Source organism: Haemorhous mexicanus, chromosome 6 (assembly GCF_027477595.1).
Source record: "Haemorhous mexicanus isolate bHaeMex1 chromosome 6, bHaeMex1.pri, whole genome shotgun sequence".
Classification (NCBI taxonomy): Eukaryota; Metazoa; Chordata; class Aves; order Passeriformes; family Fringillidae; genus Haemorhous; species Haemorhous mexicanus.
In genome coordinates, this window is record NC_082346.1 from 48,885,268 (window position 1) to 48,911,646 (window position 26,379).

Consider the following 26,379-nt stretch of genomic DNA (forward strand, 5'->3'; position numbering starts at 1 on the left):
TTATCTTTGTCTAGAATGATAAGTTCTTATCCTGCTCAATTGTTCCTAGGGGGCGGATTTTTTGATCACTTTTACTTTTCTCAATTTTTTTTCCCCTCTGTATCATTTGGAGGGGGAGGGTGGTAAGTATTGTGCTTAAAATGCAAATATGATTCTAGAGAAACTGATCCAGATATAAAACAATTACATAATGATGTTCTCAGGGTTCTCCTCACTGAGTCTGTTTGGCCTGCTGTGTTTTTACAAAGTGGTAACAGGTTAGCTAACCATGGTGTGAATACAATGCTTTCTCTCAGCAGCCCTCAACTCTCTTGTCTTTGTGAATTATAGAAAGCTCCTATGCTTTCTGTAATTTCTACAGCTTTTAGATGGCTGTACTAAAACCTGTCAGTGTGCGCAAGATAGTCTTATGTTTGAATTTCAGACCTCTCAGAGCACAACTTAATTGAAGCTCATTTAAAACTTGCAAGAATATATAACATATATTACATATTTTGGAATAGAATACTTAGTTCTTCTCCCAGTTTCCTACATATTGATAATTAATTTTGAAGACTGGCAACCAGAAGAGAGCAAGTCACCTGATTATCACTTGTATGTGATATCCCACGGTGTATGTGGGAGCAAAGCAGGGAGAGACACTGCAGCTGCTTTCCTTTCTTCACTGAGAAGTGTGTGCCTGCAGAGACTTGAGAGCAAGGAGGTAGTCAGACAGATACTGATACTGGGCTTATGTACATGCAGTTTTCTGATACTCAAGTTGCACTGCTTAGTTTATGAATTTCTTATGCATATGTCCTGCAGTTAACTGCATAAAAAGTGCTTCTTTGATAAGTTAGTCTGCTTGTCACACTGGTTCATTGTGGTTTTAGAATGCTTTGTGGCAGAGTAGTTGTAAGTGAAGATATCAGAGAACTGGGAATAGACTAAATTTTTTAGAAACAGAAATGCTTGTTTACAACTAAAGTTATGCAAAGTATAAACTCCGTGAAGTGCTTTCAAACATAACTGAGCTTTCTTAGGCCTTGAGGGACTCACCATGCTCTTGCTATCAGAATACTGAGTTAATGCTGCCAGTTTCTGATAGTTCTGTTTCTTTAGGTTATTTCGTGCAGTATTATCACATAATTCATGACATGTATTCTGGTAGAAGTTAAGACTTAGCATCATAGAATCACAGAATCATTTAGACAGGAAAAAGACCTTTAATCTCATGTAATCCAGCCATTAAAATATTCCTGGCAGTGATGGAAGTTGTGCCAGAAGAGACTGGAGTCTTAATCCAGCACCTGGGACTACTTGGCCACCCTGGTGTATTTGCATAGCACACACTTCATGTCACTTATCTTAAGAACTCCTCTAGTTCTGCAGTTTGTGCCTTCTATTTTCTGCTGAATACAAATTTGGAAGTGGATCGTTCCTCACTTGCTATCAGCTGACTGCCAGTTTTTGTCTTTTTTAAAAAATGCTTCCAGAATTATGCTTTGAGGTTGGGTCTTGGCCTGGTGTGCTAATACAGACTCTCAGAAATATGTTGAATGGTTGTTCCCAATATAGCAGCAGCTGTTATCATTTACAGTTTTAGTGTTTAGGGAAAAATCAGCTGATGCTGGCATTAGATCACAAGCTTCTATTGAGTAAAATATAATGTTTATAAGAAAGATTGTCCTGTGTTTGAACTACATTTCCCTTTCCATCTCTATTTCTCACCTCCTACATCTACACTCTCTCTTTTTCAACTTGCTCTTTCAGCTGCTGGGGATTCCTTTCCAGAGGCTGAGATAAAGTACATCTTTTAACAGGTAAAACATGTAGTGAGAATGCAATAACTAAAAAGTATGGATTTCTGGGAAGCATGTTCCAGTAATTATTTTGTTTGAAAAATCTCGTGAGTGACTAATGGAAAGCCTTTTAAGTAAATGGTTCTTCCTCACAGCTTCTGTGTCTGATGAGATGCTAAGATAATCTGAGCTTGACCTGTAAATAGTATAAAAATTTGTGAAATACTTAAATCTTTTTAGAGGTTTGTTGAATATGGTACTGGCTCAGTCAGCTTTTAGAAATACAAGCTCAGAGAAATATAACAGATACTAAATTAAAACAGATATTAAATTGAAAACCTACCCATAATTGCCTACCTAGTGCTATCAAATCCTGTAATTATATCTAGATAATCAAACTCAGCCAACTAACAGCCGTATTTCAGATTCTGAAGTGCTATATTTGATGTTGAATACTCACTGGAGTGAAGTACTGTTTTTTAGTTGACTCTGGGTCTGGGTGTGTGAACTGGATCTGGATTAGAGATCAGCTAGGCATTATGCATGTGATTTTCAGAACTGAACTGTTTAAATTTCTGCTGTATTCGAGTAACTGAGCCAGGCACCTTCAGTCATAGCTCAGCTTAGGGCAGAACCAATATGAAGTTGGTTAAGCTCTTTGACTGTAACATCAACTTCCAAGGTAATGTAGTACCACTTTCTTCTTTGGTTTCTCATGTAAAATGGAGTGGGAGTAGGAAAGCTAATACAATGTAAGTAAACCAGGATTTTGTGTGTAGACTTCAATATGCTAAGCCTTGCTTTGTGTTCACAGAACTGCCACAAGGTTTTCAAATTCCGGTGTTAAAGACATCCAGACACACTTTCCAAACCAAAAAACTTCAGGTTTAGATACCTGAGTTTGTTACTGATAGCTTCCTATTAAAAAAAAAAAAAAATTTAAAAAAATCTTCCAGTACAGTTGGATAAAGCTCTCCTTGGAATAATTGCACCCAGTGTTGAGGAAGGATTTTGCTGTGTATTTTGCTAGCCAGATGAGCCTGGCCCCTGTAAAGTTTGTGTGCATCCTTGATTCTTTGCTGCTGAAACCAGCAAGTTTTTAAGTAGTTTTGCGAGAGAGGACTGTTTATCTGTTCCCTGGCATTGGAAACATTATTCCCATAATCATCCGGCGGGATAATCAGTTGTCTCCTGTTAAAAATTACTTCAGTAGGATCAAAATAATTCTGGGATCAAAATTCTTTAATGGTATCAGTCTTAATTCCCACTTCAGCAGAGCTAGCAATTCTTACCTTTGCGATCTCTTTTTTTATAGCCTGCAGTCTGCTTTGTGTTTGGGGCAAAAAACATTCAAAAACTGGAAGGGAGTATTTGAAAGCTGTTAAACTTCCTTTTCCCATTCTTTCCAATGTCTTCTTTTTCAATGTATGATGCTAAGGCACTAACAGAAGCCATATCAGCACCCAAAGTTTTAAAAGTACAAAAAAAATTCTTTCCCAGTTGAGATATGTGTTTTTCAGAATTTCAAAATATATTGCTGTAAGCTGCAGTGAAAGAGCAAAATAAAGCTGCTGAGGGAAAAAGTCTGAAAGAATAGAATATGGGCTGAGGAAAATTTACAAGTCAGACAAAATTATTTTATGCAAGATCCTGCTCGTTTGTTTTTTGGAAACAGCAATGAGAGCTGTCAACATTCAGGAAATGCTCAAAACAGACAAAGTGTATGACTTACTTCAATTTCTGTGTGAAGATAGACACATGAGTTATTTTTAAAAGCATGTGAATCTCTTCAGAGAGCCTTGTTAAAGAATGTATTGCACAAACTAGACACTTACTCCAGTGTGTTTTGAGGAAAACCAAATGTCTTTTCTTAGATAAATGTTTCCTGAATGGATGATCTCTATAGGTTAAATTCTGACAGACAAATAAAACAGTTTTGGGATGAACTGAGTCAAGCAACATTGGAGGACAGCATCAGAGCCTTTCAGAGGAAAAGGAAATATAATTGTTGAGTACTGAGGAAGAACAAGGCAGAGAAAACCAAAACTGTAGAACAAGAGAAGGAAGCAAAATGCCTGAAAAGAAAAACACTGAATAAATAAAAGGGCATGGAGTGTAGAAGAAATTAAGCAGAAACAAAGATATTGCTAGGTTGAAGAAAACAATGGATAACAGGGAAGGAAAAAAAAAAACCACAGATGAAAAATGTCCTTACTTTGTAGGTAGAGGCTGAAGTAGGTTGTGTTTTACCCTGTGCTTTGTGATAGTAAGGGTTTCACAAATGGTCCAAGGGTCCAACTCAGATGGTGCCAGGCAGCAGCTTTGTAGTTGTGGTGCTGTTGATCAGGCATGTGAAGTTTGTTGTAGCATAAGAACCATCTCACAATACAGCAGAGAAACCTTCTCTGCTGTTCCACGTTTCTTCCCTAGGTGATGTAGAAAACAAGACAAGCTCCTGGGATGTCTGGGCAATCAAACCTTGTACATGTCACATAAATGCTGACAATTTAAATGCCATCTTGTGAGTAGTATCTAGGAATACACACCACCCAGACCCTCCCACTAAGTGCAGCCTGACTGCTGTGAGTTAGGAAAAAATATCTCTTGTCACCACCACCACTTACACAGTTCCTGTTGTTTGTGTGCTGTAGAATCCCTGGCATATTTCGTGTTCTTTCCACTACAAACAGAAGTATGGTTTTTACATTTTCACATGACATTTCTTCCAGTCCCTGAGTGATTCAAATTCATTGGAAGTAAGGCTATACAACTTGATTGTTGCATTTTGTATAACTAATTATGAATTTTTCCAGTAATTTTCAAACCCTTAGATATTTATGAACTTTTAAAAATATTTTTGCATATTTACATTGTTCTGTTTTGAACATATTACTTGTTACCTCAAGGCTAAGCTCCACAAAATGCTGTAGCCTGGTTTTAATGCAGATTTATTAAAATGTCTGACTGAAATTATATAAGAAAGGGAAGTTCAAACTGGATTTTCTTTCACGCAGTCCTTTAGCATGAACCTTGTTTGTTTCCTCTGTTCTTTCATTTAAAGGGCAGTGGCTTTTGCCTAGTCCTTGAAATAATATATAATGTTTCTTACATCATAACCTATAGTTTGCTCTGACTTTGGGTCATGAGACAAAAAGATGCATCTATATTCTAAAGGAGATTCTTGAACTGACTTGCTAGAACTGCTGTCTGACGTTGTCTTTTGTCACCAACATGTTTTCTCCTTTCCTTAGGATTTTTCCTCCTGAGAAGCTGAGAGGCCTCAGGAACTAAATGTAAACAATGATTTTCTGCTGCTGTGGAATGCAACAGGTGGATCTGTTATTGGTCTCATGAGGTTGTTTCTAATTAATGGCCAATCACAGTCCACCTGTCTCAGACTGTTTTGGTCAGTCCGAGCCTTTGTTGTTCATTTCCTTTTCTATTCTTAGCAAGCCTTCTGATTAAATCCTTTCTTCTATTCTTTTAGTATAGTTTTAATATAATATATATAATAAAATAATAAATCAAGCCTTCTGAACATGGAGTCAACTTTCTCATCTCTTCCCTCATCCTGGGCCCCCTGCAATCACCATCATAGTCTTTGGCAGCTCTCCTTTTTCTAGGTTACTATTCTTCTTGAATATTAAAGAAAAAGGCACAATGCTACATTGATTCCCATGCTTTGTGTGATCATGTGGATGTTGCTGTCTCCAACTTTAAATGATGACATTTAATGGTGTAAAGCTGCTGTGAAGAAAGACTTGCAGTATTGTGTATAGATGGGACTTTCCATTCAGACAGTGTGTGTGTTTGAATACCACAGGAGTTTTTGGTAATTGGGATGCTTGCTTGTACTATCACAAAACTGTAATGCTGTGAAACTCAGACTGGTGGACCACAGAGCTTGAATAAAGTGTAAGTTAATAACTGGACATGAGCAGCCCAGAGAGCCTGTTGTGTTCTGGGATGCATCCAAAGCATTGTGGGCAGCAGGGGAGGGAGGGGATTCTGCCCTTCTGCTCTGCTCTGATGAGACCCCACCTGTAGTGCTGCATCCAGCTCTGGGGTCCCAGCACAGGAAGGACCTTTTGGACCGAATCCAGAGAAGAGACACAGAAATGGTCAGAGCTGGAGCACCTCTCCTATGGGGAAAGACAGGAAGCTTGGGGTTCTTCAGCCTGGAGGAGAGAAGACTCCAAGGAAACTCTATTGCAGCCTTTTACTACCTAAAGGGAGCTTATAAGTAAGGTGGGGACAGACTTTAATGGGAACTGTAGGGACAGGACATGGGGCAGTGGTTTTAAACTAGAAGAGGCTATATTTACACTAGATCTAAGAAAGAAATTCTTTACTGTGAGGGTAGTGGAACATTGACACAGGCTGAGAGGTGGTAGATACCCCATCCTTAGGAACATTCAGGATCAGGTTGGATGGGGCTCTGAGCAACCTGCTGCTAGTGGAAGATGTCCCTGCCCAGTGTACAGGGATTGAACTAGATGACCTTTGAAGATCCCTTCCAACCCAAACTATTCTATGATTTTAGAAAGAAAAGTAGTTGTCAGTAATAGCTTATAAATGAATAAAGAAACTTGATAGCTTTTACATTTCTGGTTTGTTCTAGTCAAACTGTACTTGATTGACAGTAAGCTACTTGAAATCTCAGAACTAAGAGATTTTGCTTTTGTGTAACTCACTACAGTTGGGATCCAGTTTCTCTGGAGAAGTAGCTAAGCAATACGATCTGCCTAAGTTACTTGAATCACTTTAAATGTGTCTACCTTTGTACTGTATTGCATTTTTTCTTTTTTCAGTTCTTAACCTTGTTTGATAGTAATGCTGTCATTCTAAATAAGTGTAGTCATTGAAGTTTTTGTGCAAGCAGTTTCAAATCTTCATTAATTTTTTTTGTCTGTGAATGATGTTACCCAACACGTCTGAAGAGCACAGATTTGAAGACTTGCTTCTATAACACAAAGTGATTTCTAGTTTAGTCCATAAAACATACTGAGCATCCAATTAATGTGGTCAGAATGAAACTAAGCAGCAAAGAGAAATCTTTAGAAGCTTTTCACTCTAGTTAAATATTAAACACTGAAGGAATTCACCTAGTGAACATGGAAATAAATTGGTCTATGTATAGGGGTCGGAGAAGGCAGAATATCTCCAATATGGACCCACATGGCCAAGCCAATGGATGTAATAAAAAGAGAAGAGCTGAAATAGTAGAAGTAAGAGAAGCTGAGTTTTGAAGACATGAAGGTGCTTCATGAAGTATCCAGTCTCAGTAAAGGAGGCAGAAAAGTTTTGTTCATTAAAATAGCTCACTGAGAAAGAATCTATTGTAGATAAGGTTGTCTTTTTCCCGAGAAACTAATGAATCTTTTCTTTTGTATTTTTCCCTTCTTTCATAGGGATTGGACAAAGGTTACTTTCATGTAGGAAGGGAAAAGCTTCCAGAAAGGAAAGATTCAGCAACATATTTTCCTGTACCTTATGACCTCCCACCAGAGCAGTATGGAAGCGAAGGTAAGGTGTGACTTCAGAGGAAAAGTAGGCTTGTGTTCTGCATGAAGCAAGCTAATTGAGTAACTCTGAGTCAGTCGAATACTGCTGTGTTCCAAAGATTTATTTTAACTTTTTTGTGGTGTGATTGTATGCCATTTGATATCAGTTCCATGTTCTCCTTGTGATTTCAAAGAAAGCAACTATAAGGTTCTTTATTCTAATATTTTCCTTTATTGTTTAAGCTTTGGATCAAAACTTCAATGCTAATTTTTATTCCTCTTTTGTGATTCTTATATGCATTAAGAAAACAGTTATTCTTTATGGAGTAAAATTTTTTTTTTTTTTTCAGAACTAGTAGGGGGAGGAGAGTTGAAAAGGGAGTGTTTGGAAGAGAGCAGGCATGGGCTAAAAACAGTCCTCTGGAAGTGGAATGTGAAAGAAATACTGTAGTGCAAATGTGAAAGAATTGCTGTAAATCAGGAGAAAGAAGAGTTGTTTCTGCTCCATTCTATATTTCATAGGTTATATTTCATAACACTTGAAGAGGTCTATAAAATCTCAACTGTCTCAGTTTCTGAGATCATCTCTAGAACATCCAGATCAGGAAAATAATAAGAGAGCAGCTGTGGGATGATGGCTGAAAAATATAAAAATATATTGAGGATAATGTTGCTGTGCAGCCTGCAATATTAGGGAAGAGTAAATTTTTATACTTTGGCCTTAAAACAAATGTCAGAAGATAGCAACTAATTTTCTTTTTGAGAAGCCTTGATCTAAGAAAGACAGGATCTGGGACAGAGCTTGAAATAGGAGTAACGCAGATAGTTTCTTTCTTTGATCTCAATATATACACTTAAGAGAAAATTAAATGAGAAGCAACTTGTTTATTAGAATGCATTTACCCTGCTATTTTATAAGGTTCTCTTCCAGAGGATTTAAGAAGTTTCAGAGCATTTTGAACTAAGAGCTCATTCATTAGTTCAAAGATTTACTGAAACATTTGAGTTTCAATAAACTATTAGCTGATTAATAGTATATAGGAGATAAATCTGTATGCAAGAAAATAAGGCAAGTTACAACTCAATTGAGATGAATCTAGAGTGAAGCTACATATTAGTCTCTCTACATGTCAATTACATTCATTACCTTAGTTGTTTTGCCCTTTGAAGACTTCTTTCCTGAACAATTCTCACAACTTGTAAAAATGTATTAAGATGTATTTCATTATGTTCCAGTGGGTAAATATATTTTAGCCTTGGTAAATGGGGGCTAAAGCTGTCAAATCTTATGCTGGAAAAATGGTGAGGAGGCTGGAAAAATGGTGGGGAAATGAGATGAAAATTAGCTTTAATACAAGTTCAGGCATTGTTCAGAAATTGACAGTCCACTTAATTCATTGGTTGTCTAGCTGAAGTTTTCAACCACTGACAGCTGTGATTTTGTTAAGGATACAGAAACGGATCTTTAGCATATCTCACAAGAACTGTGCTCTCCCTTGTGAAAGGCTCTGTTCTCACTGTTCAGTGTTCCATTGCCACACTTACATGGAAAAGCAAATTACATTTTTCTTGCAACTTCAGATATTCAGTGATATTTTGCCTGATTTTTCCATGAGTGGGAATTGGGAGTATGATGAAATTACATTTGGTAAATATTTATAGTGATTTCAGGAAACTATAGTAACACTGCATCTCATTTTTTACATATAACATGTGCTGGATAAAAGGAAGAAAGACTTCATGGTATATTTGCCTCCAGCTCTGGTACACTTAGGTATTTGTGTTTAATCTGTTACTTAAAGAGTTGAACGAATTTTCATTTACCCTACTTTGTGCTAGTGGAACAGTGCTTAAAAGAAGAGATTGGTGTTTTGTCCAGCAAAGCTGTAGGAATTCTTTATTGCTCTGAGCTCCCTCACAGGAGGTCCTGTAAGTTCTGTGAAAACTTATGTTCTCAGGAGGTCATATAAGTTCTGGGAAAATGTCAGTGTATGTGGTCTTCACCTTTCTCTCACCTTTATTTCTTTTTCTGAGTTCTAGAATACTGCACTACTTTCTCTGTCAAGTAGTTAAAATATTTTTGAAGAAATTAAGATGGAAGACTTCTGGGAAAATAACTAATATTTTTCAGCAACTACCTTTTTTTTCTAATTAATGTTGCATAGCTGTTTGAAACCTGTGTACTTTCTGGGGTTTGAAAGAGCTAGACTAGCAACATCCTGTATGAATCAAGGTATGTTTAGAAGTTTAGTTTTCAATTTTTCAAGCAACAAGTGTGTATTGTCATTGTAAATCATAACCCAGGGTGAGGAAGCCAGGGTTGGAACCAATCTCATTTGTGTTGATCTCAGTTTCCTTCCTCGGCAGAACCAAAAGCATTATTATTGACTGGTAGACCTGCTATTTGAGATTGAAGCTCTCATAATGCAGCTTGACATCACACACTGCCTCAGAGGACCTCCCAGAGTCCAAGTGTAACATTTGAATACACTTGTTCTCCCAGCTGTTTATATTGACTGTAAAGAAATTAACACTTTGCATGAGAAGAAACTCAAGTTACAGAGTCAGTATTTAGTTTGGCCACTTCTGTGTAATGTTATGATTGGGTTGCAGACCAGACGGAGCCACTTGACTATCTGATTTGCCACATGTTACCAGCCAACTTCTTTGAGCTCAAAGCACATGCTTGGCTAAGGGAGATGTGCTTCAGATTACTAGGTGAGAGCACTCTCATGAGATGGCAAATTCACCAGATGGTCAGTATTTTGCTTCAATAGTTGGTGAATTCAAGAATTTTAAAATGCAGTTTGGTTTGGGTATTCTTTTTCAGGGTAGATGTATGATGCCCAGTTTTGGAACTTTTATGTGATTTGAGCCATCTTGTGCGGAGTGCAAGATTTGTAGTCTGAGGAAATTAGCAGTATGACATCCTGACAGATCAGAGTTAAGGCTGTGCAAGGGACTTATACCTGGGCATTTTTCCTTTAGACTGTTTCTTCACAAATGCTTTAAATTACCACCACAAAAGAGTTATATTAGGCATGATTCTTTGTTGCAGGGAATAACATGCATATTTTACATCTGGCAGTTTTAAAATAAAGAATAAGATCATTCCTATTCAGACATGATAAAGGACCTCATTAATTTTTAGCAGATAACATTTGTTGTGTGCAACATGTACATTATTAACTCTTTTCACACTGCTGTTTTGAGCAATTGAAGTTGATCACCTCCAATAGGCAGCGGAACAGCAGAAGGCCATTTGTGGTCAGCAGATGTGTCTTTAGGGCAAAACATTTAAAGAATTAAAAAAAAAATCTGGTAGCTGACAGTCCTACTCAATATCTAGATAAATCATATAGATACATCAGTCTCCTGAAGGCCTCTGTAGTTAACCAGCAAAATCAGGCTGTCATAATAAAAAAGACTATTGGAAAGCTCAATGTATTGATGATACTAAGATAAATGACTCATACAGACCAGCAGTATGATTTGAGAGTTCCTTGGAAGGGAAGCTGAAAGTTATCCAGTCTTGTATTTGGGAATCATGCACACAATAGCCTATCTTACTTAGCAAGATATCCTTATAAGTAAAATTTCTTTGTGTCTTTAACAGTACTCAGATTTTTATTTTCTTGTAGAATCTTTTAAATGAATGCTGAGATTTTGTTGTATAACATTTTCTCATTGAGCTCCCATCATCACATCTCAGTTGCAGTATTGCTACTATCTCTCTTGCCAATAGAAGTTGCTTACTGTAGTCAAGGAGTTTCACTTCATTTGTGATTTAGATATTACGTGGTTTACTGACTGAGGAAATCATCTATTGTGTGGAGGAACTCAAAACTTCTAATTCATAAGTATATCGAGGTTTTTTAATAACAGTTTGGGGGAGGTCTCTCCCAAAAACTAGAAAAGTGTAAAATTTTTTTTTTTTCTCCTCATCATATCAGCACTTTGTTGAGAAACAAAGTAAATCCTGTGTTTAAAGCTGCAGTACTGGATGGTGCTTTTTTCTTTTTTTTTTTTTTCCAAACAAGGGGGTCATTGTCCTGGCATTCAGAAATCATCACTTTGTTTGTGAATATTCATATAGATCCCGCATCTATTCTCCATCTGCCTTTCCTCCTTCTTGAGATCTTTAAGTATGATTTTTGCATTGAGAGGAACAAGATTAGTTCTTTTTCAAATGCCACACTCATCCAGATGGAGGGGGCAAGAGAGACTGAAGTGCAGTGTGCACCTTTTGCAAATACTTAAGGAAGAACTTTCCAGATTGATGCAGCAGGGAGTGAGTTTGCCATGTAGAATGACTTGAAGTCTGGTTATTTGTAACCTTTCTATATATGTGAATAGTTGTTGCTTTGAAGCTATCTTTTAAAATTAAGTAGAGGAAAGAATCCAGTCTCTGTGTTTAGAAATCAACCAGGAATTCTCTCGTCCAGATCTCCACTCACAGTGCAAAAGACACCCATAGGAAGAGGATCACAAAGGTGCTTTCTTTGTGTTTTATACTTTGCTATTCAATTGTGTGTGCCTAGTTTTGACTGTACTGCCATCTGTCATATTTATGAGAACATGAAGGCTTGAGGTGGCCTGCCAGCATGGATTCTTTGAGTGATACTCAGGTGTTACACAAAGAACTTGTCTTGTTCTCCAGAGCCTCTCTACCTTTAAGTAAAATGTGGTAGTCTATTAAGTTGTGAGAGAATGTTCAAAAATCTGAGTATAACTGAAACAGTGCTCCACCTGAGCTTTCAGACCATATTTAAGTAGCAGTGGGACAGGAATGGCCCCATTTATTTTACTGAGTGCTGACTCCACTGCTGGAGTTCTGTTGCTTGTAAATGATGCAAGAGTGAAGCTGTGGTACCAGCCTAGTTGATAACACTAACTCTAGTGAGGTGCAGCTGAGACAACATTGGGGTATCAGAAATGAAGCACTGATCTTGAAATGTGTGAAAGGTAGTTATGTTAAGGACACTTCAAAAATTATTAAAAATTATTTAATGTGAATTTTGTTTCCACACCTCCCCCCCCAGAAGATCAAAGGAATTAACTTTGAGAAGCTTGGCAGTCATTTTCATGTGCAACAATAAACAGCTGCCATCATACAGTATTTGTGCACAGTCATTGTCTTTCTCTTGCTGCTACAGATCCTATTAAAAGTGATGAATAGTTTTAAATTGAACCTGCCATTTTATAAATAACTGAATTATAATTTGTATCAGCCATAATTCTGCACATGACTTATTAAAATATTGTCAGCTGTTTTATAAAATCAACCAGCATCCCATTAACAGAACAGAGTTCCAAGTACAATAATAGCTACCTTGAGCAAATTTTATTTAGATAGCTACAATTAGAAAGAGCTAAATTAGGTATTGAGACCTCTTAGCATTCTTTAAGGAGGTGACTGGAGTTATTTCTGTACATCTTAAGTTTTTCTCTGCCTGCATGTTTTGCTGAATTAAGCAGAGTCACTGCCAGATGGTAGGAAAGTAGGCAAGATGGATAGGTCTCAGCTGCATAATGTACTCTTGAATGACAGATTCCAGTGCTTGAGTGGGACTGGATTTATTCTGATGTCACAGATAGAGGTCAGTGTTCAAATCTGAATGTATGTTTGAAATCGTCAGTGCTTTTCCCAACATTTGCTTTATTCTGTACCCATTTTTTTAACTGTTAATGTTTACTATCTGGTAAGGTATTGACCTAAAATACAAAAGGAACACATGGCTCTCCAGCAGGAGACTGATAAAACAAGCTTAGGGAAATAATGGTGTTACTTTTTTTTCTTTTTAAGAGGTGACTCAAAGTCTAGATGTCCTGCAGTTGAGCCAGAAACCTAGAGAGCTTTCTTGGCAGTGCACTGTGACTTAAGTGCTATAGTTTCTTCTGGTTTCTGGTGCCTTTTATTTTTTATATGCTTTGAAAAGCATACTTTAAAAAAATATATATATATGTATATGTCCCCTGTAACAAAAAACCAACCAACTTACCCTGCTGCTCTCTTTCTGCTGTAAATAGACACATTTTAAAACAATTGCATAGCTTGAATATGTTTTACTGCAGCATATGGAACTACAGTACGAGAATTAAGGACACTCCTGTAGCAAGTAATAATGAGTACTTAGTAGCAGTGGTCCCTCTGCCCCATGTTTAATTGCCATGGTACTTGTCACTGTGCTGTTGTGTACTTTATATAACCCTTCATTACTGATTTTGTCACTTTCTTACTCTCCTTTCCTTGCTACAGTAATTGTCACTTCCTATATTCTCAAGAGTTATCATTGGATCCTGTTAATTTAAAATTGGATAAAAGTAATCTCAGTCAATAGCTATTAAAGTCACTGAATTCCTTTAGGGCTCATTTCGTACATGGAGAGAAGAAGCAGGCTAGATCTACATAAATTTCTTAATTGAGAAAACTCACTGAAAAAAGGGTTAAAGGATTTTTCTCTATTTCAGTAGGAGTAGCCTGCAAGGAGTAGAATAATACCTTGGATTCATAGAACAGCTGCATTTCTGCCACATGTATGGTAGGAGGAAGAGCACAGAGCAGCTTGCAGAGCTAGCAGTTAACTTCTGGCGTGTTGCCTTTTCTCCTTCCCAAGAATGGAACGAGCTTCTGTATTCTGAGAAGTGGGAGGAAACTGTGTGGTGCAAACCAATAATAGCTACCTTGAGCAAATTTTATTTTGCTCATCTGAAAGTGTAATGTTTGAAGAAGTGAGGGGCAAATGTGAACTTTTCGGAGGTCAGGCAGAGTCATTCTTAGGTACTGAATTCTTACTGTCCCTGTGAAAAATATTAATATGTTACAGTGCTTATTTATAATTACATTGGGTAAAGAGAGATGCAGCATAAAACTTGCTGGCACTAGGCCATACCAAATTTGGCTGCATTACTGTACTTTTATATTATCTGAAATACAATTCTTATACAGCTAGTGAGCATGTTGGGTTAGAACTATATTTAAAATAGTATCTGAGGGGAAAGCAAAGCCTTTTGAAAACTCTGTATCTTACAGTTTAAAAAAAGAAAACAAAAATGGCCACTAAACTGAAATTACACATGATGTTAATTGAAAATCAGTGAGAATTTTGACCTTCCTCTGCCCCCAAAGGGAAAAGAGGAAGAGAACCAAATTTTACATTTGATAAATTAATTTGTCATGAGTATGTTTCTGTTTTGGTTTACAGATCAACCATGGATTTGGAATATTCCTTACACTGATGCCCCTGATACACATGGAAATATGTGGGTTCCATCATAAGTGTTTCCAGTACTCTGTGATGTTCCACTTGCTGACACTGAGCCTGCCATGCTACTTGCAAAAACTGCTTGTTTCTGTTCTGTAAGCTATAATGTCTGCTGTAATGGCTAATTTGTAGTTGAAACATTAAAATGTTAATAAGGGAGAGATTCTTGGAGAATCTGTAACCATATTATCACAAGTGAACCTGCTTTTTTGAATACCTTTTTATATGCTTTTTCTTTACTGTGGTTCCTTATGTGGTTTTCAAGATAAGAACTGTTCTCAGACAGTCTCTCTGCATTTATTGCTGTAATTAAAAATTACTGCTCTGTGAGACTGTCAGTTGACCCCAGTAGCTGGAATAAAAGTTATTATATGTAAAATTCAAATTAAAATAAAGGCAATCTTGTTAATATCTTTTGTTCTGTCTTCTAAATGTGTACATTTCAGATTGGGTTCGAACTTTTATCTTGCAAGTGTACTCCCAGGTATTTTATTAAATCAACAGCATCCTATCAATAGAACACATCGCTTGTGTCAAAAATAGTGTGGCCAGCAGGACCAGGGCAGTGATTGTCCCTCCACACTCAGCACTTGTGAGGCCACACCTCGAGTGCTGTGTCCAGTTTTGGGCCCCTCATGACAAGAAAGACATTGAGGGGCTGGAACATGTCCAGAGAAGGGCAGTGAAGCTGGTTGGAAGGTCTGGAGCACAAGTCTTCCAAAAAAAACCTGGAGGAGCTAGGAATGTTTAGCGAGAAGAGGAGTCTCAGTAGAGATGTTACTGCTCTGTACAATTACCTGCAAGGAGGTTGTAGCCAGGTGGGAATCAGCCTCTTTTCCCAGGTAACAAGTGAGGGGACAAGAGGAGCCTGAAGTTTCACCAGGGAAGGTTTAAATTGGATATTAGGGAAAAACCTTCACTGAGGGTTGTCAGGCATTGGAACAGACCACCCAGGGACGGGGTGGAGTCACCATCCCTGGAGTTAGAAAAGATGTGTGGATGTAACACCTAGTGATACGGGTTAGTTGTAGACTTGGAAGTATTTTGTTAATGTTTGGACTAAATGATCTTAAATCACAGCATCACTGGCCTGAAAGAGACCTTCAAGTTAGAAAGTCATTGAGGCTAACCCATGCCTGAACACCTCAAGTAAACCATGGCACCAAGTGCCACATCTAATCTTTTTCTAAACACAGCCAGGGATGGTGACTCCACCACCTCCCTGGGCAGACCATTGCAGTAATTTATCACTCTTTTCATAAAAAATTTTTTCCTGATATCCAACCTGTATTTCCCTTGGTGAGGGTTAAGACTGTGTCCTCTGGTTCTGTCAGTTGCTGCCTGGAGAAAGAGACCAGCCCCCACCTGACTACAACCACCTTTTAGGATGATGTACAGAGTGATAAGGTCATCCCTGAGTCTCCTTTTCTCCAGGCTAAACAACCCCAGCTCCCTCAGTCATTCCTCACAGTGCTTGTGTTCCAGGCACCTCACCAGCCTTGTTGCCCTCCTTTGGATGTGCTCAAGCATCTCAAAGTCCTTTCTAAACTGAGGGGACCAGAACTGGACACAGTAAATACTTCTGTGATTCCTTGCTTCACATTCAAAAGGAGTCTCCCAAAGATGGAATCTCTTTGAAAGTCCTAGCAAAGCAATAGGGATGTTGAAAAGTTTAGCCTACTCTAGATGCCTAGTTTCACATGTTCATGAAGTTTTGTATTCTTTTTTTGTTGTTGTTGTTCAAATTATTTTGTTAGTGTCAAGGTTATGATGTTCCTGAAGAATTTTTGTTCAGTATCAAAAGTAATGGAGGGCTAGTTTATTTGCCTCTTTGTTAGGATATTTCATTAGGCATAAAGTTGGCTCAGGAGTACATTGCAGCCATTTCATAGCTTCACCAAAGAAAGGCAGTGAGTTTTGGTTAAGTGTACCAGCTAATCACTCTAAAGGAGACCTCTAATTAAAAAGTAATTAAACCTCAGTATGAGTAACTAAACCTCTGCATGAGTCTTCCAAGTAATTTAATGATGCATTAATCATAATTCTACCTTGACCAGACACTTACTAGTAATCATTGTTGGGGTACTCAGTGACCGTTAGCTTTCTTAATTACAGGGCTGTCAGTCAATATTATCAACAGAATTGGTAAAATATATTGATTTTTCTTTCCTATTATTTTACAGTTGTGCTAAGCCTTACCACCACCAATCTGTTGTCCCCAAATGCCTGTACACACAGACACTAGGGAGCTGTGCTCGTGGTGCTGAGGGGTAGGGAAAACAGCGTGTTTCCTGATAGTGATGCCAAGTGACTGTACTGAGGGTAATGACATTGCATTCAGGGCTCAGGCTTGCAAGATGTTCACTTTGATTTGAGGTTAATTTAAATGTCAGCAACATGTTTAACCACTTTTTTTTTTTTTTACCTGAAACTAAAAGTAACTTTTTATTTTTCTCGTGCCAGTGAACACACTGCATTTCTGTATTCCACCTTGCTTAAATGTTATGAATGGCTGACTGATTACACTGTTCCTGCTCTCCACACACTCCAGTTTTTCCAGCTATTTACCCAAGAGCAATGGGAATGGTGACCTGTTTTACAATAAAGTATTCTTTATTTTAAGCCATATTGTCATTTTCTTTTTCAAGATTCCGGTCAATATCCACTTGCTCTTGTTCTACCCTGTAACAGGGAGCATATCCTTAAAAAGCCACCTTCTCAAGAGATCATTAAATCACTGCCAAGATCAAAGTTGACAAATTAAGGAAATTTGCAATTTTTGATGATCAATGACAGTAGTACAGGTCTTTCAAAACTCTGCCAGATGATCTTACCTGCTTTAATGCAATAATCATCTCTGTGCCCAAGACAAACACAAAAATGACTGTTCCACACTAACAAAATAATATGTAAATAAGGAGGAACTAAATAACCTTGAAAAATTTGCCCTGGATATTCCTTTGAATAGTATTGTTGTTCACATTCCTTTGGGCAGTCACATTGATGTCATGGTTGCAAGCAGCTAAAGGCTCTTTTTCCCAATGTGCTAATCCAAGCTGCTCTTGAACAGGTTTGATGGGTGGAGCCATAGGTGTGGACAGAGGGTGCTCACTCAGTTCTGCTGCCTTTGCTGGTTGAGGGTGTACTGACTTAGTTCTGTCTTCCTTCTGACTGGCAAAGCAGTGAAATATAGGTTGGGTTTTGTTTTTTTCTTCAAATAGGAACTGCCAATAAGTTTAAAGATACAGCAGCATTTTTTTATGGAAGCATGTTGTTACCTTTAGCATTAGCACAGTCTGGTTAGTTTGGCTGGCATCTCATCTTCCTATTTTTGGCTATTTAATGTCTTCCAGTATTGCTGCTAATTTTAATTTCCATGCTAAAGTCTATGCTAAAGCCTAATTAAGAGGGAAGAAAAACCTGCAGCATGATGTATCACCTATGAATAACAACAAATGGGAGAAAATGAAACACAACTCTCATTTATCCCTGGCTGCTGGTTTGCTGTGCAACATAAGAAAAGGACTCATTTTTCCCTGTGCCTACTGCTGTAGCAGTTGCTGCCACACAGGTGGTGATCCTCTCTCAAACACTGGCATTGAAACTGCCCACAGTGCACCCTTAGGGCTCAGACCAATACTCAAATACCGCAGGCTGTGAGACAATCAATGGCTCTTGCATGGAGTGTACAATTATCTGCCATTGAGGGAGATTTCTAAGATCCTAGTGTTCATTCCCATTGCATTTTGACTGCAACACTATTATTAGAAAATTTGGGGGGGGGGGGGGGGGGAAGAGAAGTGGATGTTACAGTTCATTAACCTGGTTTCTGAAAAAATATATGTAGGTTGTCCTTTGGAAAGAATGTGCTTGTATACTCTTACTTTTGGCAGAGCTGAATTCCAGCCCCCGATTATTTAAAAGTAGAATTCAGCACTGTAGCAACTACCAGATATTGCTGAGTTTAGCTTTTTCTTCTTATAGTGAGAATGATATTTCCAGCAGATTTGGATCGACAGCTCTGCTCTTTGAACCGGCAAATAACGCATTTTAAAACCACATAGCAGCTGGAAAGGCTGCTTCTGTCTTCCCTAAACAATTTCCCTTTGACTACCACGCGCTGGAGGACAGAGATGTAACACCTTATCGGGAAGGCAGTGGGTAACCAGACCTGTGGAGAAGGAGGTGCCCTCTTTTGGCAAAGGGTGCTAATTTTTATGGTTTTAATGGAAGGGCATATCAGAGGCTGACGGGTTTCATGCCCGGTCTCTCTAAGAGGCCCGGTTGCCTCGGGCGCTCCTCGGCCCCACAGCCCGGGCCGGGTACCTGAGAGCGGGAAGGGGAGCGGCCCCCCGCCCATCTGAGGGCTGGAGGCTGCGGGGCAGCCGCCCTCTGCCAGCCCGCCCTGCCCGCTGCCGGCGCTGGGCTTCGGGGGCGGCGGCCGAGCCTCTGCTGTGGGCAGCCGCCCCGGGGGCGCGGCCCAGCCCGGCCCGGGGCTCCCCCGAGGCCATGGTGCCGGCGGCCCGGGGCACCGGGCGGCGGAGCCCCTCGGCGAAGCGGGAGGGCGGAGGGCGAGCTGCCGCCGGTCCCGCCTCGTCCCCCCGGCAGGCAGGAGGCGCCTGGCGGTGCCTGTCCCTGCGCCCCGCTCCGACGTGCTCGGGGCGGGGGCAGGAAGGGGATATGAAAGTGGCGGGGACGGGAGCCCCGCGCGGCGGGCGTTGGGGCTGAGGGGCTCTGCGAGACGGGACGGGACGAGCGGCTCCCTGACCCTCAGGATGCTCGGCAGCCCGAAGCGCGCCCGCCGCGGGGCCGTGCCGGGGCCGCACCCTGCCCCCGGGTCGAAGGTGCTGGCCGGCTCCCGGGAGCGCCGCTCGCCGCCGCCGGGCTCCGCGGTGCCCTGAGCCCCGCGTACGGCTGGCGGGCGGCGCCGTGATGCCCGGCGGCGGCAGCAGGGCCCCGACGTAGCGTGGCGGCGCGGCAGCCCGGTCCCGCGGGCGGAGGATGGCGTGTCGCGGCGCCTGCTGCTGCTCCAGCGCGGGTCGCCTCAATGCGGACAACGCGCGGTTCCTCCTGCTGGCGGTGCTGATCGTGCTGTACATGCTGTGCGGCGCCGCCGTCTTCTCGGCCATCGAGCTGCCCACGGAGCGGGAGGCTAAGGAGCGCTGGGAGGAACGCCTGGAGAACTTCACCCGGCGCCACAATCTCAGCCGTGCCGAGCTCCGGCACTTCCTCCGGGAATACGAGGAGGCGAGCGTGGCCGGCATCCGCGTCGATGACATCCGGCCCCGATGGGATTTCACCGGCGCTTTCTACTTCGTGGGCACCGTCGTTTCTACTATCGGTGAGCGGCGGGACGGGCGGGCACCGGGGCGGCGGCGGGGCCAGGCCTGGGGGCCCGGGGATGCGCTGTACCTCTCCTCCTCGCGGGCTCAGAGCGGGCTCGTGTCGGTGCCCGGGCACGGTTCTGTCTCTTCGCTGGTCTTTTTTCTGCCTTCTTCCTTCAAAGAGCCGCTGCCGCGGGCGCGCCTCTCGGGGGAAGCGCTCAGCTCTGGGAGCGCCGCGGAAGCTCCGGGCGACCCGGCCGGCGCTGGGGGCCGAGCTTCGGGCAGGCAGGGCAGCGGCCACAAGGATGCTCTTCGCGGGTGTCATTTGCCTGCGCGGATCAACTTGTCCTCGGGATACGGTGATAGACTTTGTGAGAGATCAGTCGCGTCCAAAGCCGAAGGCTTTAAACAATCCTGGCAAATGTTATAGAAAATCTTAGATCTGGTGGTTTCATAGGCTGCACGCTCAGGGCCCTTTCTGAGGATCGTCTGATCTTAACAAGAGCCCTTAAACAGATTTTGTGGTGTCCAGCTGCAAAGTCTACAACTTGGAAAGATTGGGTTTCAAACCACTCAGCTTTTTGCCCCTTCAGGCTTTTCACACAGAACCATCAAGTCGGTGGGCACAGTTTATTTCACTTGTGAATAAACGCAAGTTTATTCAGGCTGAAGAAGCCTTGAGGGGAAGGTGATACTGAATAGAAATTCCGAGCAGTCTGACAGGTGTACATTAAGATGAAAAGGGATAGCACCAGGAACTGACATAAGCACCCCAGGGAGCCCATGGGTGTCAACAGAAAGGCTTCATTTAAGCATTTGCAGACAGCTAAAAGCCTCGGAGGAAGGGAGATTTCTTTAGTTAAAGACAGGCAATCTGTATGCAGTTATCACTGTGACAAATGGGATCATTAAATCTTAGTAATGGTATAGCTAATTCACATCAGTCCCTCTCCACGAATGAAATATACATTGAGGTATGGTTATTTAATTCTTCAGAAAATCTCCACTAACTGTTTGTTTTGTTTGTTTTTTTTTTTTTCCTGAAAAGGAGATTAGAGATGTCTTGCTTTATGTGGGATGTATAAGAGTTTGCCCTGTCCTGCAGCACACTCCTCTCTAATACTGAGTTTTTTAAAGTCTGAGGTTATTCTATTGTTAAAGATGTCATTGGGCTGGTTTTGTATTTTGTCAGTGCTTCAAGATTTGAGTGGTTTGTATCCTTAGACCTAAAGTCTTTAAGACCCAAGAACTGTGCTTCAGTGTTCTGCTGAACTGGCAATTGAAAATAATTTATAACATTGTTAAGCCCATTTTTGTGGATTGCTGCAGTTTGTTTACCATTATAACATGTCCCTTGAAGTGGGCTTCTTGTATGATCAAAATAAATAAGCAGAATTTATGTGAACATTTGCTACAGCCATAAAATTGTAGTAAAAAGATCAGATCAGATTGGACCAGATCTCAAAAGCTCCACCTGCTTTGCATCTATTCCTAGAGGTGGTCAGTTTTATGGGACTTTTTTTTGGTGATGTTTGTCCAAGATGCCATTTCAAACCTGCACTGTTGGAGATTCCACAGTTTCAACAAGGAATCCAGCCTTGTGCATTATTACCCTGAGGTTTTCCTGATGTCTGCCTTACTGCAGTTCAGTGACTCCCGTTTTTTTTCTCTTGCCATCCTTTGTACTCAGAGAATAGCCTCTTAGGTACTCAAAGACCATTGTCAGTGTGTCCCTTCAGCTTTCTTTCAGTTCAGAAAACCACAGTGTTGCAATCCCTTTTGCAGTGATAGGGTTACTTTTCACAGGGGTTAACTGATGCCAGTATTTCTACATTAACTTTTGTCTTATATAAATCAGATTGTTAGGGAGAGAAGTGTATCTGTGATCCTGTTACCTGCAGGTGATCACAAGCACAAGTATCCACTTACCCACTCACACTTTTTGGTAGTTTCTATGACTTGCTATGATTGCTCACATTTTACAGCTCCCTTAATGTTTCTACAGAAATGTCCCAAGGACTCAGTTTTCCTTCGGACTGTGTATGGTCTGGAGACTTAGGCAGTTAACATCCTGTCCTTTCTTTTGACCTGACATTGCTTTTCTCAGTCTTATCAGTGATGACACTTTCTCAGCGGGTTTATGAATTGCGTCATTCTTTCTTAATCTTGTCAGCAGCATTGCACTTCTTCATCATATCGATAGCATGTCTCTTTTTTAATCTTCTCAGCAGAACTTCTGCTTTGTGGGACTGACTGTGCATTTCAATGATTATACTTAGCTTGTGCTGCAGGCTGGGCTCTCCAGGCATTCTCAGGACTGTGCTTCGACTAGGTCTCCTCAGATGTGCCACTCAGGGGTGTTCTCCTGCAGGCAACCACACACTAATTTGTATCAACCATATTGGCATCCTAACAATAGATTTTGTTTTACACCTCTAAAATCAATATTTTGTCTCTCTTCTCAGCTCTTTCCAAATGGCCCACATCTTATTTCATGCCCTAGTACAGTGCTCCAACATTAATGTATTATTCTAGATGCAGCCTTGCTAGTTCTGAGGAAAAGTATGAAGGCTTATATCATATGTTTTTCAGTCTATACTTCTGGTGGCTCTGTACATTCCTACAGCTAAACAAAATTTAAAATCTTCAGTTAAAAACAGTTTTTTAGGAATAGGTGCTTATGACATATTCTTAATATCAGCTCACCTTCTACACGCAATACTATGTGCTGGTATAGAAGCTTTATATTTAGCAGGTAAGTTGCTGTAAAAACAATAATTTTTGTGAACTTTATGGGTTTTTTTCCTCTTTTGCATAATAGGAATCATTTTGCTACTCCAACAGAATAAATTTATTTCTTCCACAGTAAGTAAGGTGAACCTAGTCATTTTGATTTACTGCTAAAGCATCAGTCTAACATTACTTGTCACATCAACTGCTTCCTACTTTAGCTAGAAAGAAATACCATCATGTATTTCAGAGGAAAGTAGAGTTTTGCAGTAACTAAGGGAACAATCCTGTCTTTTTTATTAAGATTTGCATAAAATGTTAGACACATGGATTTTGGAACATGGTATCAGTGCACCAAGTCAAGAGGTCAAAATTAAATATAACCAGCCTATTTCCGTTTGTCAAGAAAATACAAAGCTAAACAGAGCTGAACTAGTAGAAATAATTAATTTCTCAGGTTAGTAATTAAAGGGTTTGTTCCATAAACATGTTTATTCCTATCAGTGCTCAGCCTGTAACCTCTAATCTTGATGCAGTTGTGTCCAGTGTGACCCAGTAGTAAGGTTTCCTTTGCACTAAGGGAAATGTTAAGAAGGAAGAAACATAACCACAAATACCTGCCCAAATAGGAGACTGCCTAGGCTGTCCAGGAAGTGATCCCAAGGAATTAGATAGTGTCAAAGCCTCTCAATCCCATTAAGGCAGCTGCCTTACTAATCTACACATGTCCAGTGGGCTCCTCCAAAAGCTCACTTTGCTTTCAGTCTACCCTTTGTCACATAATATAGTGTCCCTTTTACCTAGAAATCAAGTGGTAGTAGTAATGTCTCAGGATGGAAGACTTCAAAGCCACTTCTTTCTCAGTCAGGACTTGAAGCAATTCCTGTATCTCATCCAAGTGCCCTGCCCACCAGCCTGGGGAATAATTTTATGGTGGGACTCTCAGCAGTCTCTGTTGAAACTATTTCACTTTGCATAGCCTAATAAGACATCTGCAGACCAGAAAATAAAACAAGATCTAAGTCCCAATTTACAATTCAATGTTTTATACAGAGACATATTAGGTAGGCTCAGGGTATTCAGCTGCCTTAGACTGTAGGGTCGCAGTCATCGTCAGGTGCTCTGATATCTAAGGACTTCTGTGGTACCTTGGGACAGTAGTTCCTCCAAGAAGTAGGGAGCTGGAATAAAAGGGTCTTGTTAAGAACACATAACATGAAGCAACTTCTCAAACCGACTTCTGATATTCCTGCCCTTTTCACAGGCCACTGGAAGTTGGAGGGGATCTCTGGAGGTTGTCTGGCCCAACCCCCATACTCCAAGCAGGGCCAGTGACAGCTGCTGAGGGCTGCCTACTTTTGCAGTTTGGGTATCTTTCTTGGTGGAGACTCCCCATTCTTTCAGGACACCTTGTGCTGGTGTTTGGCCAACCTCACATTATAAGAGGGTCTTTTTCTCCTATTCAAATGGAATTTCCTGTATTTCAATTTGAACCTGTTGCTTCTTGTCTTCTCTGTGTGAACTGTGTGAGCAGTGAGGCAAAGGAGGAAATTATATCATCTTCACAAAATGAGATACATTTTCTGGAGAAATTGTTAAAATTTGCATCCTTCCTCTCTGCAAAAAGTTGCAGCAAATTGGACTGGAGGTGTAAAGTCTGGATACAAGGTGAGAAAAGAAATTTGTCAACTGATACATTACCTGAAGCCCAAAAGATAAAATTGCCTGGAGTGAAGGCTGGGATTTTTATAATAGACAGCAATGAGCAACCACATGGTGTACTGTACAGAAGGGATAGAAGGAGTCATAGCATCTCCTTTAAGCAGCTTCATAGAAAGGAGTGCTCAGGGAAGTGTTGTTTGCTAATGGGAAAGTCTGTATGGGGTGAAACAGCTGCAGTGTCCATGCTACAGCTGTGTCATGAAGGAAGGAGTTCTGAAAAGTGTCACAAAGTGCCTGTTTCCTCATTTTCACCTGTCAGTGCAGTTCCTGCTAAGTGGAGTTACAGCTGTGCAAAAGAAAAGTGTGGGTGATAATGCCCAGCAAACTACCAAGGTCATTAAACCCAGAGAGCTGGACTAGTGCTTGTAGCCTTGAGGTCACCCTGTCTTCCTGTGAATAGACTGAGCAGAGTGGCAGCTGCAGTAAATGCTCCTTGGTCCTGCAAGGAATTAACTACTTTGCTGGAGCCATGGCCAAGCTTACTCCTGGTGTCACAGAGACCAAATGATCTACCCTTACTTAACAGTACCATGCCCCAAGTAGTTAGAATTATAGAATTGTAGAACATCAACAACACAGGTGTTGAAAGGGATCCACAAGGATCATCAAGTCCAGTTCCTGACACTGCACAGGACAGCCCCAAGAGTCACACCACGCGCCTGGGAGCAGTGTTCACGCACTTCTTGAACTCTGTCAGGCTTGGGGCTTCCCTGGGGAGCTGCTCCAATGCCCAACCACCCTCTGGGTGAAGAACCTTTTTCTAATATCCAACCTAAATCTTCCCTGACACAGCTTCAGGCCAATCCCTCAGTCTTCTCACTGGTCATGAGAGTGAAGACATCAGTGGCTGACTCTCCCCTTCCCTCCACGAGGCAGTTGTAGGCTGCAGTGGGGTCTCCCCTAATTCAGGCTGAACAGGCCAAGTGACCGCATTTGGTCGTCATAGAGCTCCCCTCAAGGCCCTTCATGATATTCATGGTCCTCCTTTAGATGCTGTCTAACAGCTTAATGTCTTTTTAATATTGTGGTGCCCAAAACTGCGCACAAGCTGCAAACAGCTCTAATAATTCAAAATGGCCTGCCTGCTTTAGCCCTTGAGCCTTAAGCAGAGCAAGGAAGGCATCTCTAGAGCAAAAGGCTTTTTAGGGAAGCTACAGGTAAACTGAGGCCGTTTACTTACCTTACAAAGACTACCATGTAGTTGTCAAATCTCTGAAGTTGTAATTGCCACCAGCCTTGGATTGCATCTGTTAATAAACTAGAACATTGCCCACCTTTGAAAGACATGTTAGATTGTTTACTCTAACTTTACCAAAAGCTTTCTATAATATATGACAGATCTGTATAAAGCAAAGATGTAGAGAAAATGTGAAAAGGAGAACATTGATTATAATGATAGGATTGTCACCAGTCTCTGCTATATGCAGAACAATGTAGAAAAATGAAAGCAAATAATGTTGTAGGAAGGAAGTATAAAATTAAAGCAACCTGGAAATCTATAAGAAAGATCTAAAAAAGGTACACATGTGATAGCCAAGCATGTTCTCTCTTGGACACTGGTTAAAATAAAAGTTAAGCCATGTGTTTGTAATCCACAAGGTTAGGGGAAAGGCCAGGTCTGGTCTCACATGTAAATTTTCTTACTTCTGTTACTGCCAGTCATCCAGTTTTACAGAAGATATCTAAAATAAATCACATGAATTTGTATGTCCTTATGTGCCTGTTCCCTGACTAGAATAAAATAGCTGACATGTCAAGTGCAAAGGTTCATACTTCTACTATTAGGGTTGAAATTTTGGTGAAGTAAATCCCACCCTATCAATCTACAGGTGGACACCCTGGACACCCAGGCAGCTGCAGAACCAGATCAGCACTGCCACAGGTGATAGCAGAGAAGTTACAGTCGGTACTTCATTTAAATGAGAGCAGTAAGTAGTTAAAAACACTTGAATTCTGTAAAGGAAATCATGTTATCAGTTACACTCTCTTAAGAAGATCAGGATTAGGATTTTTGTGAGGAGTTGGCATTTTCCAGGACATGACTTTATAATAA

General features: G+C 40.7%; 2 protein-coding genes across 6 annotated transcripts in view; both read left to right on the forward strand.

The window, feature by feature from the left end:
* The window catches only part of TDP1 (tyrosyl-DNA phosphodiesterase 1), a 43,777-nt gene extending 28,816 nt beyond the window's left edge, over positions 1 to 14,961 (forward strand). For both annotated transcript variants that reach the window (XM_059850132.1, XM_059850131.1), the window contains exons 15-16: positions 7,193 to 7,307; positions 14,491 to 14,961. In XM_059850132.1, the coding sequence (XP_059706115.1) occupies positions 7,193 to 7,307; positions 14,491 to 14,564 (189 nt within the window). In that variant the 3' untranslated portion in view covers positions 14,565 to 14,961. The remainder of the gene's footprint in view (positions 1 to 7,192; positions 7,308 to 14,490) is intronic.
* Positions 14,962 to 19,512: 4,551 nt separating this feature from the next.
* KCNK13 (potassium two pore domain channel subfamily K member 13) overlaps positions 19,513 to 26,379 on the forward strand; it is a 44,019-nt gene continuing 37,152 nt past the window's right edge. The window contains exons 1-2 of one of the 4 annotated variants that reach the window (XM_059850133.1): positions 19,513 to 19,891; positions 26,156 to 26,254. In XM_059850133.1, coding sequence (XP_059706116.1) covers positions 19,552 to 19,891; positions 26,156 to 26,254 — 439 coding nt within the window. In that variant the 5' untranslated portion in view covers positions 19,513 to 19,551. Of the gene's footprint in view, positions 19,892 to 24,055; positions 24,273 to 26,155; positions 26,255 to 26,379 lie in introns of those variants that run through there. The other 3 variants (XM_059850135.1, XM_059850134.1, XM_059850136.1) reach the window with 3 other exon arrangements.